The sequence below is a fragment of the Poecile atricapillus genome, chromosome 4 (assembly GCF_030490865.1).
Source record: "Poecile atricapillus isolate bPoeAtr1 chromosome 4, bPoeAtr1.hap1, whole genome shotgun sequence".
Taxonomy (NCBI): Eukaryota; Metazoa; Chordata; class Aves; order Passeriformes; family Paridae; genus Poecile; species Poecile atricapillus.
In genome coordinates this window covers 25,050,467-25,069,444 of record NC_081252.1, presented here as the reverse complement: position 1 = coordinate 25,069,444, position 18,978 = coordinate 25,050,467, and the positions used below count along the sequence as shown (strand labels likewise).

General features: G+C 39.2%; 1 protein-coding gene and 1 long non-coding RNA gene across 4 annotated transcripts in view; both read right to left on the bottom strand.

Annotated features, from left to right (window-relative positions):
* Positions 1 to 6,605, bottom strand: part of LOC131579324 (melanopsin-like) — a 50,092-nt gene extending 43,487 nt beyond the window's left edge. Inside the window, exons 1-3 of one of the 3 annotated variants that reach the window (XM_058839042.1) lie at positions 6,547 to 6,599; positions 5,021 to 5,122; positions 203 to 264 (exon numbers count right to left, since the gene is read on the bottom strand). In XM_058839042.1, coding sequence (XP_058695025.1) covers positions 203 to 249 — 47 coding nt within the window. In that variant the 5' untranslated portion in view covers positions 250 to 264; positions 5,021 to 5,122; positions 6,547 to 6,599. Of the gene's footprint in view, positions 1 to 202; positions 265 to 5,002; positions 5,123 to 6,546 lie in introns of those variants that run through there. The other 2 variants (XM_058839044.1, XM_058839043.1) reach the window with 2 other exon arrangements.
* Positions 6,606 to 14,883: 8,278 nt separating this feature from the next.
* On the bottom strand, positions 14,884 to 18,502 carry LOC131578561 (uncharacterized). Its single transcript, XR_009277524.1, has 3 exons — positions 18,430 to 18,502; positions 15,989 to 16,098; positions 14,884 to 15,029 (listed from the first exon to the last, which is right to left on the bottom strand). It is a non-coding gene; the product is annotated as an uncharacterized LOC131578561 (long non-coding RNA).
* Positions 18,503 to 18,978: the final 476 nt, after the last annotated feature.

The window sequence follows — 18,978 nt, the reverse complement described above, 5'->3', positions numbered from 1 at the left end:
CCCACAATTTCTTCAGCCATTTCAGACCAAATAATCCTATGGTTTGAATTGCTCATCAGATAACATTCCCCTAAAGCACTGGCTGAACCAGAAGAAAAAAAAGAAATTTAAACTACAAAATTATTTAAAAATTTGGCTTGATTCTTGACTTGAATATCTTCAAGACTCAGTGACAAATACCAAAACCATTGTTGATTCTTACCTCAGAAAACAGAAGCAATAGTGTTCCAGTAACTGAAGTTGATGCATAGTAGTACATTCATCCTGAGGTGAGAAGAAACTTGAATTTCATCTCTGCTAGAAAAACAAGCCATCACTAATACCTTCTGGATGACAATATGACATGTGAATCTGGTTTTCAAATACAGGTGCTAAAAGTAAAGAAAAATAAACCCAAATTGTCTTATCTTTCTTTCAAATGGGATCTTCTCTGCCTTTTTGTCTTCAAAAACTTCAATTCACTTCCAGAAGGAAAGGAGGAAACACTACTTGGATGTAATACCTCAGGAAAAGATTTCATACTTACATTCACTGTTTTTTTCTCCAGAAGAAAGAACAAAAAAACCTGTTAGTAAAAACCATGTTCTTCCCTTCACCAAACATTCTCTGGTCTAAACTTCCCTCTCTTTCAGACATAGATAATTTCTCAGCTTTCTTGGTCTAATGCCACATGAATTCCTGTAATCCCTCTCCCATCTGGTACAGAAGTCATCCGGATGCACTTACATTACTCGGCAAAACAAATATTATTAAAAAAATCCAGCACTTCACTAAAATGAAACCTTTCAGAAAAAAACCCTTTGCCTGGGAGCAGGGCATACAAATGAGGAGATTTGATGAGCACCACAAAAGAAGCTGGAACGGGACTCAGAAGTCTGGGCTTCTTCGACCACCTGGTGTCCTCCTTCCCTTTGCAACAGGTACTCCCACAAATAGCTTCTTTCCCATATTTCTCACAGAAACCATAACACAAATATGCATATTTCCCGAAAAGGAGACTAAGTTTTGTTTGGTCTAGAAATCATTAACAAAGAAAGCTTTGAAATGAGTTGGTTTTTTCTTCCCCAGACATGTCGTGAATAAGGGATAGCCAGAATGTAAAAAACAACAATCTGCTCTAAGGGACTTTCAGAAATGGATACTTTTTCCCAAAGCTCAAAACTTCAGGGCAGAGAGAGAAGAAGACAGAACAAGATATTAAAACAGCATTTTGTCAGGGGATGTGGAGAACGTCACAGAACAACTTGGGGACCATTTTATGTATGACTGAAAGAAGTTTTGTGTTTCTTCTAAACCTTTTAAACAGAGTGTTTTGGGTTTTTTTAAACCACAGTTTTATTTAGAAATACTACAGAAAATTTTGCATTAGAACTATACACAGGTCAGATCATACACTCTCAATTTCTGGGAGTGCCTGCATGCATGTGCACACATACACATACTTTGACAAAAATTAATTTCAATTAAAAAAACATTTCCTAATATAGGGAACAGGCCTTATTGCTGAAGTTATCTCTACCATTACTGATCATTTATTCTGGCAGCTGCAATTTTGAACTCTCCATCCAACTGCTCAGCCCAGAAGGCTGGTCTACAGAAAAAAACCCATTTTTTTATTCTTTCAGAAGCATAAAGGGGTGTTAGATTGTAAAGTGAGCTTTGCTACAGTTAAACTCATTAAATACAGCTGCATATTACAACAGATAAACAGTAATAAATAAATTCTTGAGTCTCCTTATTCTTGTTAAGCTTTTCCCAATAGTCATAAGTACTCTCCCCACCTTTTTCCCAAACAACACAAAGAATAGGAAGTAATGTTTCTTTGTCAGAGCTACACTCCTGCAACAAGGCGCATGACTTTGAGGTTTAAACACTTTAGCAACAGCTATGCTTCTATCCAAACTAATTTATAGATGAAAATAAAGAAGTAGAACAGTGAAAAACCAAAAATTCAGAGATGGAAAACCATCTCCATCTTAGACCATCCATTCTCTCTAGCCAGCTCCATGAGTCAGAATGGCATACTGCTATTCAAGGAATGACTGGAACCATTCCCTTTTATAACTGTAATACAAGAAGTAATCCAATTTGCTTCAGAGTAATCAAAACAGCCTATAGCAGATTCTGTCAGGCAGAGAGCACACGTTTGTGAGCTTTCAGGTATGTTTAGAATTGTAGTACTAGTCCAGCTACACCATGAAGTTCAGTGTTGCAGCTCTGCCAGGAACGAGTAGCTGATGCTGAGGAAAGAGATGACACACCTCATTCAGCATCACAGCCACAGTGTACCTTTAGAAGTCAAGGAGGGAAAAATTCCTGTGCTCAAATGGCAAGATTTGCCACAGTTCTTTTGTTACTATTAAATTAAAAAAATTAAATCCAAAAGTCACTTCATCCATCTCAAACTTGCTGAGCTGAATGATGGGAAATTCAGATTTGGTGTTCCGCAGGAGAAATATTAAGTTGCTTTTCAGTGGAAGTTGTTGATACAAATACAGTTTTATTATCCTTCCTGTCAGTTTCTCTTTCAGCCTTTGATATGAGTAACAAATCACTTTGCCTAAGTCATGGAACCAGCTTCTACTGTTAAATCATAAACTTCCATTTGGCTTATCTATTTGTGTTAGGATACTGAGAACAGAAACTGGTTTACAACACCGATCCTCATAAAAGCATTAAAAAAACACCTTTATTGGATTTTCTAAAGAGAGCTATTTCTGCGCACAAATCACCAGGATTTGGCCTTTACTTTGACAGAATTGGCCCTTTTTGTTCTATATCCTTCACTTGGCTCACTTTTTAAAAGTCTGCCCAACACAGAGCTGAGTCACAGAATCAGTTAGATTGGAAAAAACCTTTGAGGTTAACAAGCCCAAGAGCACCACCTTGCCAATTCCACCATTGCACTAAGTGCCACAACCAGTCATTCCTCAAACACCTCCAGGGGTAGCAACTCCCCCATGTTCCCGGGTTATCCATTCCAATGTCTAATCAGCCTTTCTGTTAATAATTTCTTCTTTATATCTAACCTAAACTTCCCCTAGAACAGCTGAAGACTGTGTCCTCTTGTCCTGTCACTGGTTGCCTGGGAGAAGAGACCAATCCCCACCTGGCTCCAGCTTCATTTCAGGGGGCTGTAGAGGGTGATAATGTCACCTTTGAGCCTCCTCCTCTCCAGGCTAAACACCAGCTCCCTCAGCCACTGCTAATAGGACTTGTGCTCCAGACCCTTCACCAGCTTTGTTGACCCTCTCAGGACATGCTCCAGCACCTGTATGTGCTTCCTGAACTGAGGCACCCTGAACTGGACACAGGCCTTAAGACCTCACCAGCGCTGACAACAGGAGAGGAATCACTTCCCTGGTCCTGCTGGCCACACAGTTCCTGATACAGGCCAGGATGCCATCGGCTTTCTTGGTCATCCAGGCACAGGAATCAACATCCTGAATAGGCCAAAGTCTGCCCTCTGCAGCGGAGGCTGTGTCTTCTCCCTTTTCTTTTTTCTTTCAGTGCCTCTTGCTTCAGACCTCCCTGACCCTGGTTTGGTGTAACGGGAACATGGCATGATGCATAGGGCGGCACCAGGCAAAACCATGCAGCCTCAATTTTAGCCATGCACTGACTTGTTTTTATTTCACTTAAGAGGCCTCACCGAAGGCATGACACATTCATTGCCGTTGTAGCACTTTATAAACAAAACATCAACCAAAGGAATAACTACATAAATATCTTGTTAAATTTGCTGTCACTATTTCCTCGTGATCTGATGATAACTGCGTAACTTATTGCTAATACTAATTATTAGTCTTAACAGATTTGGCACATATAATGACTTCTACACCCACTTCCTGGCATTTCTGTTTCCCTGCTTCCTGATCACCACTGCCTTTGTGTTACCCAGAGAGCCTCCTACTTTCTCCATAGAATTTTGTAACCTCTTATCTGACCCCACAGCTTCTCTACATCCACCTATTTGAAGTGGTCACGTCTGGACAGGAAACATAAGGTTGAGTTGGTACCCTATTCTTCTGGACATGGTAATTCTGAGTGATATCATATATCTCATCATGCAAGGAAGATGCATCTCAGGCAGAAACAAAAAAAAGTTTTAAAGTCAAAGTAGACGAGTTGAAGGCATCTTCTTCTTTCTTCTGTGGTGCAACAATTACAGACACTGATCTGGTTTAATAGTTGTCTCATTAAAAGATTTACTACAGTCAAAACTCTGAACACATAGAACTGCTTTTTGATTTAGAAAATGTAATGATTCATAATTATTTTTGTTTAAGAGAAGTAAGAGAGCACCCTTAACAACCAGGGTGTCAGCAAACTCCTAATTTTAGTTTTACAAATGCTGTTCCAAAAATATCTTCAAAAAAACTTTTGGCTCCATGGTCTGAGAAATATGTACACAGGAAACTTAGCCTGAGATTTAGATTTATTTTCCAAAACTATGGGGTTTTGGATGATTATACTGAGAGATTAATTTCTTGGTTAAGGTTAATTGAAGTGAAAAAAGACTCTACTAAACCTTCAATGGTCTGGAGAAAAGGATGTTTGGTAGATTTTAGAGAGAAGTATAAAAGCAGAGTTTCTGAGGATGAGCATGCTAGCTAGTGCATGTCCTTCACATTTTATAGGAAGCAAAGCATTCCCAAAAAGAGACCAATAGTTTCCATAAGTTTATGGAATCTCTAAGTTTACCATGTACCTTTTGAAGAATAAAAATTTGATAAAACCAAAGAAGTATCCATACATAAAATTTTATTGTTAACTAAACCAAAAATTGCTTAAAACTTTAGGGTATTACTACTGTAGTAAAAGCCAGATTTCTCAAAACATGCTAGCCTGTATTAGGTAATAGATTTACTTGATGCTTCAAATCCTCAGGATTCTTGCTTAGTATAAAGAACAAGGAAAGTCTGCTAACAAAGCTAGTGCTGTTTGTTAATCAGGTCTAGCATGAAATGGTTTTACATTCATAAAATGGTATTACACTCACCTACTGCTTTGCACTCACCCATAGCTCAAAACAGGAACACAGAGCAGCAAGAATCAGCTGAATAAAATGGATTTGTGATGATTTCACTGGGCTGTGGAGAACTGCTGAAATTTTATAAATCTGTGAAAAGTGAAGAGACAATGAGTTATGGAGGACTGGCTTCTCCAGACATAGTAAAGTGTCTGCCACATTTTGATCTTAAAATAGTGCCACTATTCCAGAGGGACATTTCACAACAGAATTGACACCTTACTCACCCTATGGTCCCCCCTTCACTTAGCTAGCTAACAGATATCCCCCCTTAGCAGAGAGATTCCTGCAGTAGTTCACATCCTGGTGTCAGTCCCACACTCTTGTCCCTTGGTGCCAAAACACCATCCAGCTTCACATGAAAATAAATCAAGGTAAATCAAGGATAAAATCACTAAAAGTTTAATGTAGCCACACATGTGTTGGGGGTTGATGAAAACTCTGACTTAAGGCCATGGGAAAAATCCCGTTAGTCATGCAGAGCAAAACATTACCCACACTGCCCCCTGAATAGTTGTATGTAAATGTTGCTAGAAAGTTCTATGGTTTCTATGTTATTACTGGTTAGAATTTGGTGCATGATTTTACATATTCCTAATCCCTGGTTCTAGTTGGTTCCTTCCCCTCAAACTCCACCCTCAACCTACCTTGTATAAATTACTTTCTATCCTGGACCCTGGCCTTTTTAGTGAACCCCATACTGTTGTCCAGCTTATGTGTTTGTTATTTTTGTATTAAAGTATTATTTTTCAGGCCACTGAATCGTGCCCATCATTTATTCATCACCTTCTGGAGGACCTCTGACCAAGGATCCTGAGGTAGCACCCGGCCAGACCATCTGGGCCTGGCATGCTACACATGTGTTAACATGCTAGAAATTATTTAATTTGATTAATTTTTGCAGCCCTATTTGATTGTGTGAAAACTATTGCCCACTTAAGACCTCTCTCTAGAAGTCTTCCAAAATTAACTGACAGACATTTCCTTTACTTAACCTACTGCTCATTTTCACATTTCCTATCCTGGCTAAAAATTTAAAACATTTTATTCTGCTTCCTAGTTATACCTTAGTTAGCAATGTAATGAAAAAAAATATCAGTGTGATAAAATCAAGAACTCAGCAAAGGACTCAGTACATGTTCAATGTATCACACAGGACTAACCAAGAGCTCTTTATTTTCCAGGGAAGCACAGATTTCATGGGAAATTTACTGTATTAGACATATTAAAATAGTATAATTAGATAATAAATTAGAATATTAAAAAATAAATAAAATCAAAACCTTTATTTTATTTCAGGTTGGCTTGTACAGAAATTAGTGTAAATAATTTTCCTGTGTTGTCTGACATGACTTAATTTCTGGCAGTTAACAAACCAGAAAACTACCTTCCCCTCTGACCCAGAGGGAATTTACTGACTGCCATTCTCATCCAGGGGTGACATCACAAATATTTCTCTGGCTGAACTGCTTTATGTGTGGGAATCACAGAAAAAGTGATTAATTAGAAATTACCTGGTAAGGGAAGAATAGCTGTAAGATCTTTTTTTTCTGAAATAATGCTTTTCCCCTTGGCCACCCCTCCAAGGCACTGAAAATGGAAAAATCTGGGTGAGAAGTTAAAATGTTCCTTTCAGTAATTCAGGTCATGTGTATTTTACAGACTTTGAAGTATGAAAATATCTTGTTGACATTGAAAAGACTTCTACATTGGTAAATTCCTGATTTTTAAGAATTTTGATCCCCAGGAAAAAGCTTGAAACATGAGGGTTTTATATCAGCAAAGCTCTGCATGCAAATACCAAACTTCCTTTTACAGGGGTAAATTCTAAATCCTGCTTAGCTCTCATAATAGTCCCCTTCAATCTGAGAGATTTCTGTAGCATGCATCAGGTGAGTCTAATTATTATTCTCCTAGAAATTCTTCTCTTAATGTTTTCTGCTTATCCTTTAAGGTAAAGAACTTTTCTTTGCCCAGGCCACTGCTCCATGATACAGCTGCAGTTTTCTGGAGCTGAGATGTCCCTAATGGTCTACAAATCGAGAAAGACATTCATCAACTACATCCTGATTGTGCAAACATAAGTCCATGGTGAACCAGGTAGATGCAAAACAGCAGAGAAGTCTTGCCCTCTTAAATTTATCTTTCCCAGGCTGGTGATTGCATGGAGAAAACAAAACCAAGCCACACCACAGAGCAAAAGCAGCTGAGCATCTTGAATTTCTTTGGACCTGCTGTTCACAGTAATGATTTAAACCCAAGAAATTCATGATTCTACTGATGTCTCACATTTCTTCAAAGTACCCTCATTGGTTTAACCATAAAGGGACAATGAATTCCCCATTCCAGCTCAGCAAACTTCTTACGTGATCAGAAAGCACAGAACCCATCAAATTATTTCCAGTCCCATTTCTTCCCCATGATATAAATCTGGCCACATCAAAACAACCACATCCCTGTTGCACTGATGACCCTCCTAAGACTGAGCTGTCACCCATATACCACTAAGTCAAACCTGTCAAACTGTTCTATGACCGCTAAGCTAAGACCAAATGACTTCACCAGTGGCCCCTGGGCTCTAACAAGTGGAAAATATAATTGATCTTAATCAGATCAGACACCAGCTTCTCTCAACTCTATCTCAAAGTCTATCTGATTTCATGCTTCATTATAAAATCAATTAATTGTTTCATTGCCTAGTCATTTTATGTGCTTCTTATGGAATATATTGTGTTGATATTCAAAAGATAGCAGGCACTCAGGATATTTTGTATTAGCCATACACAGTAAGAATGGAAAAATTATTAAGACATGCAGCACATGTAAACCAATGCCATGAATGAGTTCACCAGACCATCCAAAGCAGTGTGATCAATTGTACCAGCCAGGGGGCCTTTCCTGAGTGCCTAAAAGCCCTGCTTTCACAGGGCCTTCCCAACCTGTGACAAAGAGACAAGGGCCATCCACAAATCCACCCTCAGCCTCACCTTCTGCACAAGCACTTGCCAGCACAAGAGCTCAGCCTCCTCAGAGATGAAAGCAGAAGCATCTTCAGTGCAGTGAGGTATTCTGGAAACTGAAACTAAGCATGAAACACCAAATTAATTAGTACAGACATTACAATGTGCTGGACATGTGGAAAAGTTAGGCCATGATGAGGCTCTTTTGTGGCTGTGCAATAATGATTTAAATTTCCATGCAACACATAAATGTGAGTGGATGTTTATGGAAAATGGAATAATTAATTCAAGCATGGTTTCCTAAGGAAGTTGATTTTTAAGGGACTTATTTATAAATTATTCTATCAAGCTTTTCATTTACATCTAGATTCAGTAAAGTACTTAGCCATGATGCATTTAAGTTCGAGATGCAGCTCCATGAATATATAATTAAGAACACTCATGTCAGACAAATGGGATTCTTACATTAGCAATGAGAGAAATAAGTTGTTAAGATTCAGCCCTACAAAAATATGCATATATCTTTACCCCTGCAGAGAGTATTTGCAAGAGATGTGGGCTGGAAAACTGCTTTTCTGTTTTTATGTTAACTTTTGTCCCAGTTGCCATGGACATATTCCAAAGAGTATTTTGCTTTAGCCTTCATGGTAAGTGCTCCTATAACAATTAACTGATTTTTTATGTTGGATTTCGTTGCATTCTGCCACAACAAGGGGTGCAACAACTCCCCTGGGCCCTGAAGTCTTGGACCTCAGGCAGCTACTAATGACCAACAGGAAAAGATGACCACAGGATGGGTCTTGGTTTAGCAAAATTCAGGATCCTTAATTGAGCCAGGGACCAAGACAAGAACGAGGGCAGAGTCATGGGTTTTATATGCCAGGATAGGGGTGGAGTTTAGGGTCAGGGTTCAATAGCAAGACAAGCAGGAGACTGCAAAAGGGTGGATTGAGGAGGACAACCAATGGGAAGAGCTGAGGTGGGGACACTGCAGTAAAATTTCAACCACCGAGGGTACAGGAAAGGAAGAACATTCTGGGGCCATTCCTTATCTGACAAAATGGGGTGGAGTGCCTTTTCCCGGGCTTGAGGGGGCACACCCCACAGGGTGGAGGGGCAGAATCTTCTTTAAGTCACGTCCCTCACTTAATGCTGTCTGTGTAGGTAGAATGCCCACCTCCTGGGGTGGGGGCACTCCACAACTTCCCCTTTTATTTTCTTTTAGAAACAGAGGATAGTCTTCAGGTTATGGCCCTAGGATATTCTTAAAAACTTAAATTACTTAGTACTTATTGGGCAATTTATAGAGTGATTATGACAACTCAAAAAGGGATTCCCAGAGACATAAAGAACAGCAGAACAATACTAACATAACAATGACAATTATAAAACTAATAATCTTAGCTGAACTTGTGACAACTGTCTCAGTGGAAAGACTCTACTTTTGAAAAGTCCCTTCAATCAGTCTTTAGTTTTTCCTTCTTGTGGTCTTTATTTTCTTCTCTTCTGTTCTGCTAGGTACTCAGGAACAGATTGTTAGGGTTTTTAGACCAAGAAACGCAGCACATTTGGCGAGGGTGGCTCAGCTCTAATTTGTCTTGAGTTGTTGCCTTGTTTGTGTTTGTTGCTTTTTCTCTGAAATATAGAACTCATATCACAAATTAGATTATTTTGAAACTCACACAAGGTGTTATATGGGTAAACATAAAAGGGATGCACACAAGAAATCAACTTTGACATATGTAAAGATTAAAAGGTATAGGTAAGAAATTAAGTTTCATGTAATGATTAATGTAACATATAACTAAAGCCTTCTCTTTCATTTCTTTGCTCTCAATTTAATACCCTTTATTCTTAGTAAACCCTTCCTTTTCCTTTTTGCTCCCTCTCTCACTGTCTCCCTTTTCTTTTTCCTTCTTTCTCCTCCGTTTATCTTCCTTTTAATAGTCTTCTAAGTATTCTACACTATTACCCCTCATCGTACCATCAAACGGCTTACATACACGTCCTCTTCACTTGCTTTTTCATTCTCAATAAAACTTCTGTTACTTTTCCACTAACAAGAATTGTAGTTTAACACATCAAGTGCGAAAGTAAAACACATCATTTATAAAAACACAAAATAAAACTCATCATTTGTAACAAGCTTTTTAAACTGGTGAAAAAACAAACCTCAAATTAGACTTATTATGCCTTCATACTCCTTTTATTATTTAATTGTTTGTGGGGGAAAGAGATAGTTATGGTGTGGTTAATCTTTTAGAGATTACTCTTTATCGTAAGAGGCATGAATACGGTCATTCTGCTGGGCCCCTTGCAGAAAAGGCAATAGGCAGGGCATAAAGAGTGTATTCTGGAAAATTTATTCTTCAAATTAATTAAAATAGAGGGATTTTATGCTTTATGGGAATAGAACTCGCTTGAATAATCTTTAAAACTTAACATGAATAGTAGGAGTTAGGATTATTTGTGTCACATTAATTTTTTGTAACTTCAGCTGAGAACTATTTACATTTTGTATATATGAAAATTGAGAGATATTAATGATTTGTAATAATTAAATTAACATTAACAAACTAAATAATAATACTGATACTAAATACAACTGTACTTATTATAAACTACTGATGTCTTTGAATAGAGACATGATAAAAAAGGTATTTAACTTATAAGACTTAAATTAATACTATTAAATCAAGATACTAATTTTTAATGAAGACTGGGGGCTGTAAAAGATGGTTTTCTGTAAGAGATGGTTGCAGGAGAAGGCTTGAATGGTATGTAAGAAGTGTAGGTGTTACTCTTGGCTGCTCCTGCTCAAAAGATTATCTAACAGAGGGACTAGAGGGGGCACTTAGCAAGCACTCACTGAGGTAGATGTTGCCAGCAGAATTGCTTTATGCAGTAGGGATGTTCGATAGGCTGGTGGAAGCAGCATTATGGCAGAAAATTTTAAACTGAACTTAAAATCAATTTCAGTTGAAGTTAATAGGTCTTGAATATAACTAGGAGAGCAATGGAAGAAACTTAAAGTTTAAATGACTAAAGCTTAAAAGGAAGGTATTATAAAGATTATCTTAGGAGAACTTGAAACTTATACTGTTAAGCTAAAATTAATAACAATATATTGCCTTTTAAAGTAAAACAGAGAATGAAAGCAAAACTAAATTTGATATCTAGAAAAATAATTTACCTTCTTAATTTAATAAACTCAGACTTGAGACAACAAAAATAATTAAATAAACATATCTTCAACATAATATAGAACTCAAACTTAAAATGATCTAAATATGACTGAAAACATATTTACCAGGGCGGGGGAGTGTTAGGGTTAGCACAGAAAACTTGCACAGCTACATTAATTTGTTGTATAGTGCAGGCTTGGTAGTAGTAATAATGTGGTTTTCCTTTTCCTTCTCTGTCAGCAGCGCTTGGGAGCTCTGGGTCTCAGACTTTGTTGAACACAGCTTGCCCTAACATGTCTTTGCTCTCGGTAATAGTAACGTTGTTAGAAGTTTGCTGGGAATGCCTGTTGCCACAGTCAGGGCAGTGGTCACCAACACAGGCACAATTTTGTTGAGCACAAGATTTCTTGGGAGAGTCTGAATGGCAAGAGCTGTATCTAAAGGAGGCTCCTGGCCCTGGAACACAGGCTTTAAACTGATGGCTAGAGTAGGATTTGGATCAGCCTGGTTTCAAAGGGGCCATATTGTGCCGGCAGAGGCAACGAAGTGGGAGACTCTCTCAAAAGAAGGGGTTCTCAAAAGAAGGAAGCACTGATGTCGTGTGCTGGATAACTGCAGCAAGTTGTCTGGGGCTCCAGTAGGGAGTTATGGGCACCACCATTTTGGGGGCAGTAAACAAAATGATGGTTTCCAGAGTGGGGCTTCTGGTTCCGTCTTACCCAGAAGAGGCATGTCCTATAATGGAATGGTCACAACCTCCAGAGGTGGAGCACTCAGGGGAAAAGGCAGAGCCAGAGGCAGAATCGGGGGCAGGAAGAGAAGGTGAAGAGTAGGAAAATAGGTTCCAAGTGGCACGGCTGTCACTATCTTGGAAAGGAGGGTCCAAGGTGGCAGAGCCAGCACCACTCCAGACCGAGGACTGAGGAGGATGTGGGAAAATCAGAGGGTAAGACAATAAGGGGAACTTCACAGAAGCTAGAAGGGGGTTTATGGGAGAGGTGACTGACAACAGGAGACCTTTACACATTGTATGGTGGTATAGGGTTTCTGAGATGGTAGACTAAATGGGCAGTAATCGAAGCCCTACAGTGTCTTTCTTGATTATTAAATCATATATGGTCACACAAACTAAGTCCCAAAAGTTGATATTAAAGATAGTTTACAGACATGCTGGGAAAGGTGTTGTAAAGCCACCAAATGACCTTTTTCAGATCCCTTTTAGAAAACTCTCTCCCAAAGGAAACTAAAAACTACTTAAAATGTTTATAAAAGTCCTGTTGCTCCTTTGTAATTGTTGTTCCTATGGATTTCTCCTTTATCCTTGTCCCCATAAGCTTCCCCCCATTCAGCACTAGGACTGGTCTGGCACCCCAGTGACCATTTGTATCATCAGGGCCTCAGGGCCCTTGGAGTTGCTACCCCACATTAGGTGCCGTTTGTTGCAGCAAGAGGCACAACAGGATTTACTTTTATCTAATATTCCTTACGCTTATTCCTTGATAATCTGTCATGTTCTCTTCTGTGATTAACAAATATTCTTTGGAAGTGGCACACAACATTAACCTTGCCCTACTTCTGAGGTGTCAATAATTGACAGAAGTCTGCCTTGCATCTCTTTTGAAACCATTCTTTATTCATATCCAGGCTGTAGAAGTTGCACTCAGAGCTGAGCTTCACTCAGAACACAGTATCCTGCTTTTGACACTGACAGCCACTAATTCTTTGAAAGAACATTCACCAGGACTTAAAAGAAGCAGATATGGAATAGCTTGCTGCCTACAGAATGACATTTTTCCCCTTTTAATTCAGAGCAGATTTAGGTCTCCTCTCACTTTATTATCTTATTTTCTTGATATGATAGCAGCTTTTGATGGTAGAATAATTTCTAAACACATAAACTGTTTCTTGGAGTCCTAAGGCCCTGTCTGTGTACAGGGCACATCCAAGCACACTTGGACACTCACAAAGGCATCCCACTGCCTTTGTCAGGCAGGACATCTCCTGCCAGTCAATCTGACCAGCCCCACAGACCTGGCTTCAGTCTGGCAAGTGCCCTCCTGCCGATCAGGGGAATGGCTGGAACGACAAGTGACTGGCTGGCTTTCAACAAGCCAAGTAATATTTACCCAGAACACAAGTATTCAAGGTGGAAATATTAGTCTCAAATCAGCTTACAGTATCTTATGTTTTAGGTGTTCCTCTTCTGCACAGAAGCAGCTGAAGTCCACAGTGCTTCAAATCCTCCCTGATAAGTCTTTGTCTGTTGGTCAGGGTCTCATTTCTATCCATTCCTGGAAAGTGATCCTGATGTAAATGCTACACTCCTTGTAGCTTCTTCACTACTACTCTGTTCTCCAGGGCTAGTACAAGGCCTCATAAGGTGCATTTACCTGCATTGCTTACTTAAGAGAAATTCCCTTAATCCAACCTGTCAGACCACTGAAAAGCCCAAGTGTGTAAGCTGAGGTCACATGGAGGAAAACATCTAGCAGTAGATGTGTCCCTGTCGATGTGAGGAGCGCACTGCAGTGCCTGAGTGCTGCCAGCCTGTCTTTGAGGGACACCAGCTCACATCCAACCTCTGTCCTGACTCTCCAAGGGGCTTGGTATGTTTGCCATGTTGACTAGAGCCCTACCTACCATGTAGGAATGGTATGTCAGTAGTGGGAGACAGGAAGAGGGTAGTAAATGCCATCTGGGAAGCACTGGAAGACACAATCTGAAAGAACTGGGTTTACTCCGAACACTCTAGGCTAGATAAGCCAATTTGGAAAGTCTTTGGTTTCTGCAATATGAAAACTATTCTTCTGGAATTAGGGTAAGTAAACACTTGGACTCATGAAACTACTGATGGTTTCCATTGAGTTAGAAGGGATTTGTTAAGTTTCTTTTTATTATTTTCTTAATCTATGTGCTACTAGAAGAAAATTTTATTTAAATATCAAGGTCCAATATTCCTCTGAGGCATAGAGGTCTAGCACAGCTGGATTATTTAGCACTCTTCGCTCTCTTTGCTTGATCAATACTTACCTCTAAAAATAAGTTAACTATTTCTTCTGGTAAATCTATTTACAACATCACTTTCATGAACTTTCATCAGGCTGAATATATACAGCACTCATAAGCCGAGAATCACATTTCCTCATGTGTATTATCCATAATAATGTGAATCTTTGTTTTCAGGCTCCTGCCCTCACTATTTTGGAATCAAAGAGTGATTCAGGGCTCACTAAATAACTCTCCCATCCTGTGACTGGGAAGAGAATCATCAATTTCAAACCTAGAGAAAAGGCCACTTTCAGGATTGTGCCTCAATAGGGAAGAGGAGGGAAAAAAAAAAGCTAAGAGTCATAATGTCAGTGGTTTTAACATTGATGAACAGTCTTCTCTACTCAATTTATGAAAAATTACCATCACCATTTGGCACTTCAAGGAGGTAATGTCAGAAAAAGTGGGTTTAAGTTTCACTTAATCATGAAGAGGCCATGTTGTTTCCACATTTCTGTGGTGTAGTATTTGAAAGTCTTATGTTGAATTCTGAGAGCTCATCCCAAGTTCTATAGAAAAGGAGGTTCTACAACAGCTTCCTGGAATAAGTCCTACATTAGCGTACTTTACTTGGGTACTCCAGCTTTGCCCAGAGAACAGCACAAGTCCACAAACAGTTTAAGATTGTTACTTCCAGTGAGTGTGAGTTTACCTTCACAAGCTCCAGTCATAATTCTGGGCAACCCAGTATAAGAAAGATGTGGATTTACTGGATTAGGACCAGCCCAAAGTCACAAAGTCACATCTAAGGAACTGGAAAATCTGTCATACGTGGAGAGGATGAAAGAGCTGGAGCTGTTCAGCCTACAGAAGAAACAGTAGATATACAGCAAAGCACATGAAATTCCATGTTTTGTATTCCATCAAGGATACACCATTTAAACTGTGAAGGTGGTAAAACACAGAAACAGGTTGTGGAGCTATTAAAAACCCAACAGGACATAGCCCTGAGCTTCCCCTGCTTAAGCAGAGTGGCTTGACTAGTAGATCTCAAGAGATCACTTCCAACCTACACTACTCTACCATCAACACCATAATCTGCAGCAGCAACACTGTACAGTCATTTTATTACTGCTATGTTCCTGCACAGGTAACATTATTTTTGGATGGTCTGTAGTTTTCATTGGGCTACAACTAACTCCAAATAGTTCCAATTGATTGCCCTCTAGTTGGGGATAACATGAAAAAATGTCAAAGATAGCTTCAGCAATAGAACAAACATGACATCTGCTTTAGTGGTCAGCTAAAGTGTTTGCAACCAGTCATACAAAGGGCAAATCCTCTTTCCAGTAACTTGCTGTGCTAAAAGAGATAATCCCTGCATTGCCTGTGATTGCTTTCAGTTCAGTTCTCTGCTTAGGAGTAGAAGGATCCATGCAAAATAAATATTGTGAGAAAGTACAAACTGTGCTAGACTTTGAGAATGTGTACTAAAATTTGTTACCTTTATTTGTTTCCCTTAGAATGCAAATTAATACATTCCTGAGCCACTGAGTAACTAAACAAGCAAATGAATTTCTGAAGGTGACAAAATTTTACCTTGCTTTCAAACAATAATGTGGACATACAGATACTTAGAGGTAAACTCTTACTGTACTTTTACTCCTTTTACTCCTTTTGCGCTGTGTCTCAAGCAGGGTCCTTGAAGGACTTCTTATCAGACAGCAACTGATCCATCTCAGGTTGGAAAGAGAAATGTCACTTTTCAGCTTCTACTGGGGATAGAAATCTCTATAGACAACTCAGGAAAGAGGGATTCTTACCTCACTAGCTGGACTTCAACATCTGTGGACTCTTCTCATCTCCTTTGTCATCAGAATAATGCTTAATTATGGTAAGAGATCAGCAGTGCAAGGTGTAAGTAGACAACTTTCTGAAATGAATGTATATCTAATTTCAGCTACTTCCTCTACTTCAGCTACTAACTCATCACCTTTCAAAAATTTGCAAAGTATGATATATCAAGAACACAAAGCTACTTTAATTTCTTTAATATTGTGGTAAAAAAAGTCAGAACCCTCCAGTGATTTTCTATTTCTTTAGAGGAAAAACAGCAGTGTATTACTGGAAGCCTGTACACAAGCAGAGTTTAAAAAGTGAAAGAGACTTAGTAAGTTTAGCAAATTCTTAATAAAAGTAGAAATTTCAATATAGACAATACTCAGCAGGAAATATTCTAGTATGGAGGAGGAGATGTACACAGTGTGGTGAGTACATTCTGTAATGTTTCTGCACATCTTTTACAATGATAAAAAGAGAATGTTCACCACTTGAGGAGACTCTACGTTTTTCATGCAAGGCGCAGAAGGAAGTGCTACAGCATCTTCTCCTGTTGGGAAACACAGCAATGTGGAGAACAGGATAAGGGGAAAAGGTCATCTGAAAAGAGACAGCAGTACCAGAGCTCTGGGTTTCTCTCTCAGGCATACACCAAGCCTACAACTCTGCCTGCTCACAGACCAGGGCTGTCTCTTGAATATCTCAGATTTCACTTAGCCACAACTGGAGACTGTGACTCTGTAAGTCCAACCATCCCCTTCCAGAAGGGATCTGTCTGGGCTGCTGCCATTGCTGTGTGAGAGGAAAGAAGCAGCCCTCTCTATGTATAGATCAGCAGGAAGAGTGAGAGGGGTGTGAGACAAGGCTGGCTTGGGTAACTTCTAACAAATTCAGGAGACTACCTGGATGAGCAAAAACTCCCTGATCACTCAGACACATAATGAGATTGGTAAAAATGTGAGAAAGCTGCCTGCAGGTAACCTGTCAGACTGACAGTGTAATGTTTGGGGTTGGACCAATACCTTTGCTCTATCTTTAGGTACAAAACCAGGCTGATGCAGACCTACGTTCAACCCCACCCCAACAACCCAGCCAGCTCCTCCAGGCCGCTCCTCTCTTCCTGCGCTCTCTGAATCAGTGGAAACAAAAGGCAGCATTGTCTGGACAAGTGAATCATTTCACGATGATTCCCAGAAAAGCTCGACAATGGAACAGAAAACCTATGGATACATTATTTTGTCTCACTTTTTTTATCAGTTTCTCATTGCACCCCTGCAGAAGTGCAGTGATTATTTAACACATAGAGACTGGGGGGAGCTGTCTATTGCTCATGGGTTGCTGTACACTCACAGTTCTGATGCTTGGCATAAAATAAAATGTCAAATGATGTGCCAGCAGTAAAATATCACTGCCTAGATCACAACATCACAACAATTTTCAGGTAAGAAATAATCTTAGTTATAGGCACAGTAAAATAAAAAACCGTCATGGAGAAAAGGACAACTTACACAGGTACTTAAAACTCTTGGAAAAAAATGATCTATCTTTGCTAAGAAAAATGCTTACTGATAAAGATGATGTTGCAAAAGCCTTGAGATTACAGTAAATATTTTGGATAAATATCAGAAAATTTGTAGTTCAAGCAACTTATGTCTTCCTACAATTTTATCAGTATAGACAGAATAGTCCAAAAGATGTTCAAAACAAGTATTGTACTTCAACATCCAAAGATTTTTTCCTTTCTGCATTAGATAATGACAAAAATATCAAAACCTAAAATAAGACAGAGCTTGGTCTTTTTACTCAGTGCACTTCCAGTTTTTATTTTGTTTTTCATTCTGCTAGCAAAGCACTTGCACCCAAACCCAGAAACGTTTCTGTTGAAGTGCAATTGTACTTCTCTCATCCCCTAAGTCATTCAATGCCACTTACAGCAAACAGGAAGAGGGAACTGCTCTCAAAATACCACTGCAGTTTGTCACTGGGACTTTCTGTATTTTGAAATCAACAACAACAAAAAGTTCTATAAATGTAATGACAAAATAGGTGTAGACCCTTTACAGTGTCACAGTCAGCATTTGCTGGATGGATGAAGTCAGTAATATGGCAGCATCTGTGAAAAGCTGGAGGCTCTCTACTAATTTTAGCTCCTGAAAGTATGCAGAAACTAACAAAAGCAAATAAATGAAGGAACAGTGGCTGCTTGAAAGTCTTAATATCTCTTAGAGACTGTTATGCCATCTGTATCTCCTGAAAAGAATGTTGGAAAGAGAAGGGCAGGCAGAAATAAACGTTTTCACAATATCATGATTGTCAGAGTACCAAGAACTCAAAACCAGAAACCTCTCAGGAACGACTGACCAGGCAGTAATCTTGAATCATTTCAGGCTTCCCTTGATGAGGCAGTAAAAATACTGATACTGACCTTGAAAGTCCCATCTCTGGGAAGCTGGAGGCATTTCACATTATTTTCTCCTATGCTGAGAAGAAGGCAAATCCAGGAATCCTGACAGAGTAAGCTCTGGTCTTCATATGAATTAAATCTCAAATCACCAAAGTTAATGAATAACTTTGCATTGGTGAAAACAGAAATTCAACTTGTTTTGTATTAGTTCATTTCACCCCTGAAGAGACTTTCTCCAGCTATGACACTTTGCTCGGTGCCATCTCTGTCACTTTGGAAACTGCACCATTATGAGTAAATACCTCTCGTTGCTTGCTGCTGATGGACACGTCTTGTCTATCCAGTATATCAGGCACTTAGTCACACCTCCCCAAAGCTAAAATGAGCACATTACTAGAAAAGATAGGGTTTTTTTCCATTTTGTGTGTACAGAAGCAATGCAAAAAGACAATGAAAAAAGTTTTGCTCTGCTCTTTCATATTGACCACCATGTCTGGTTATCAGAGTTGGAACATGGAGAACAACACTGCTGCTGGGAACTGCATTTTGATCCAGATCACCCTTCCAGAA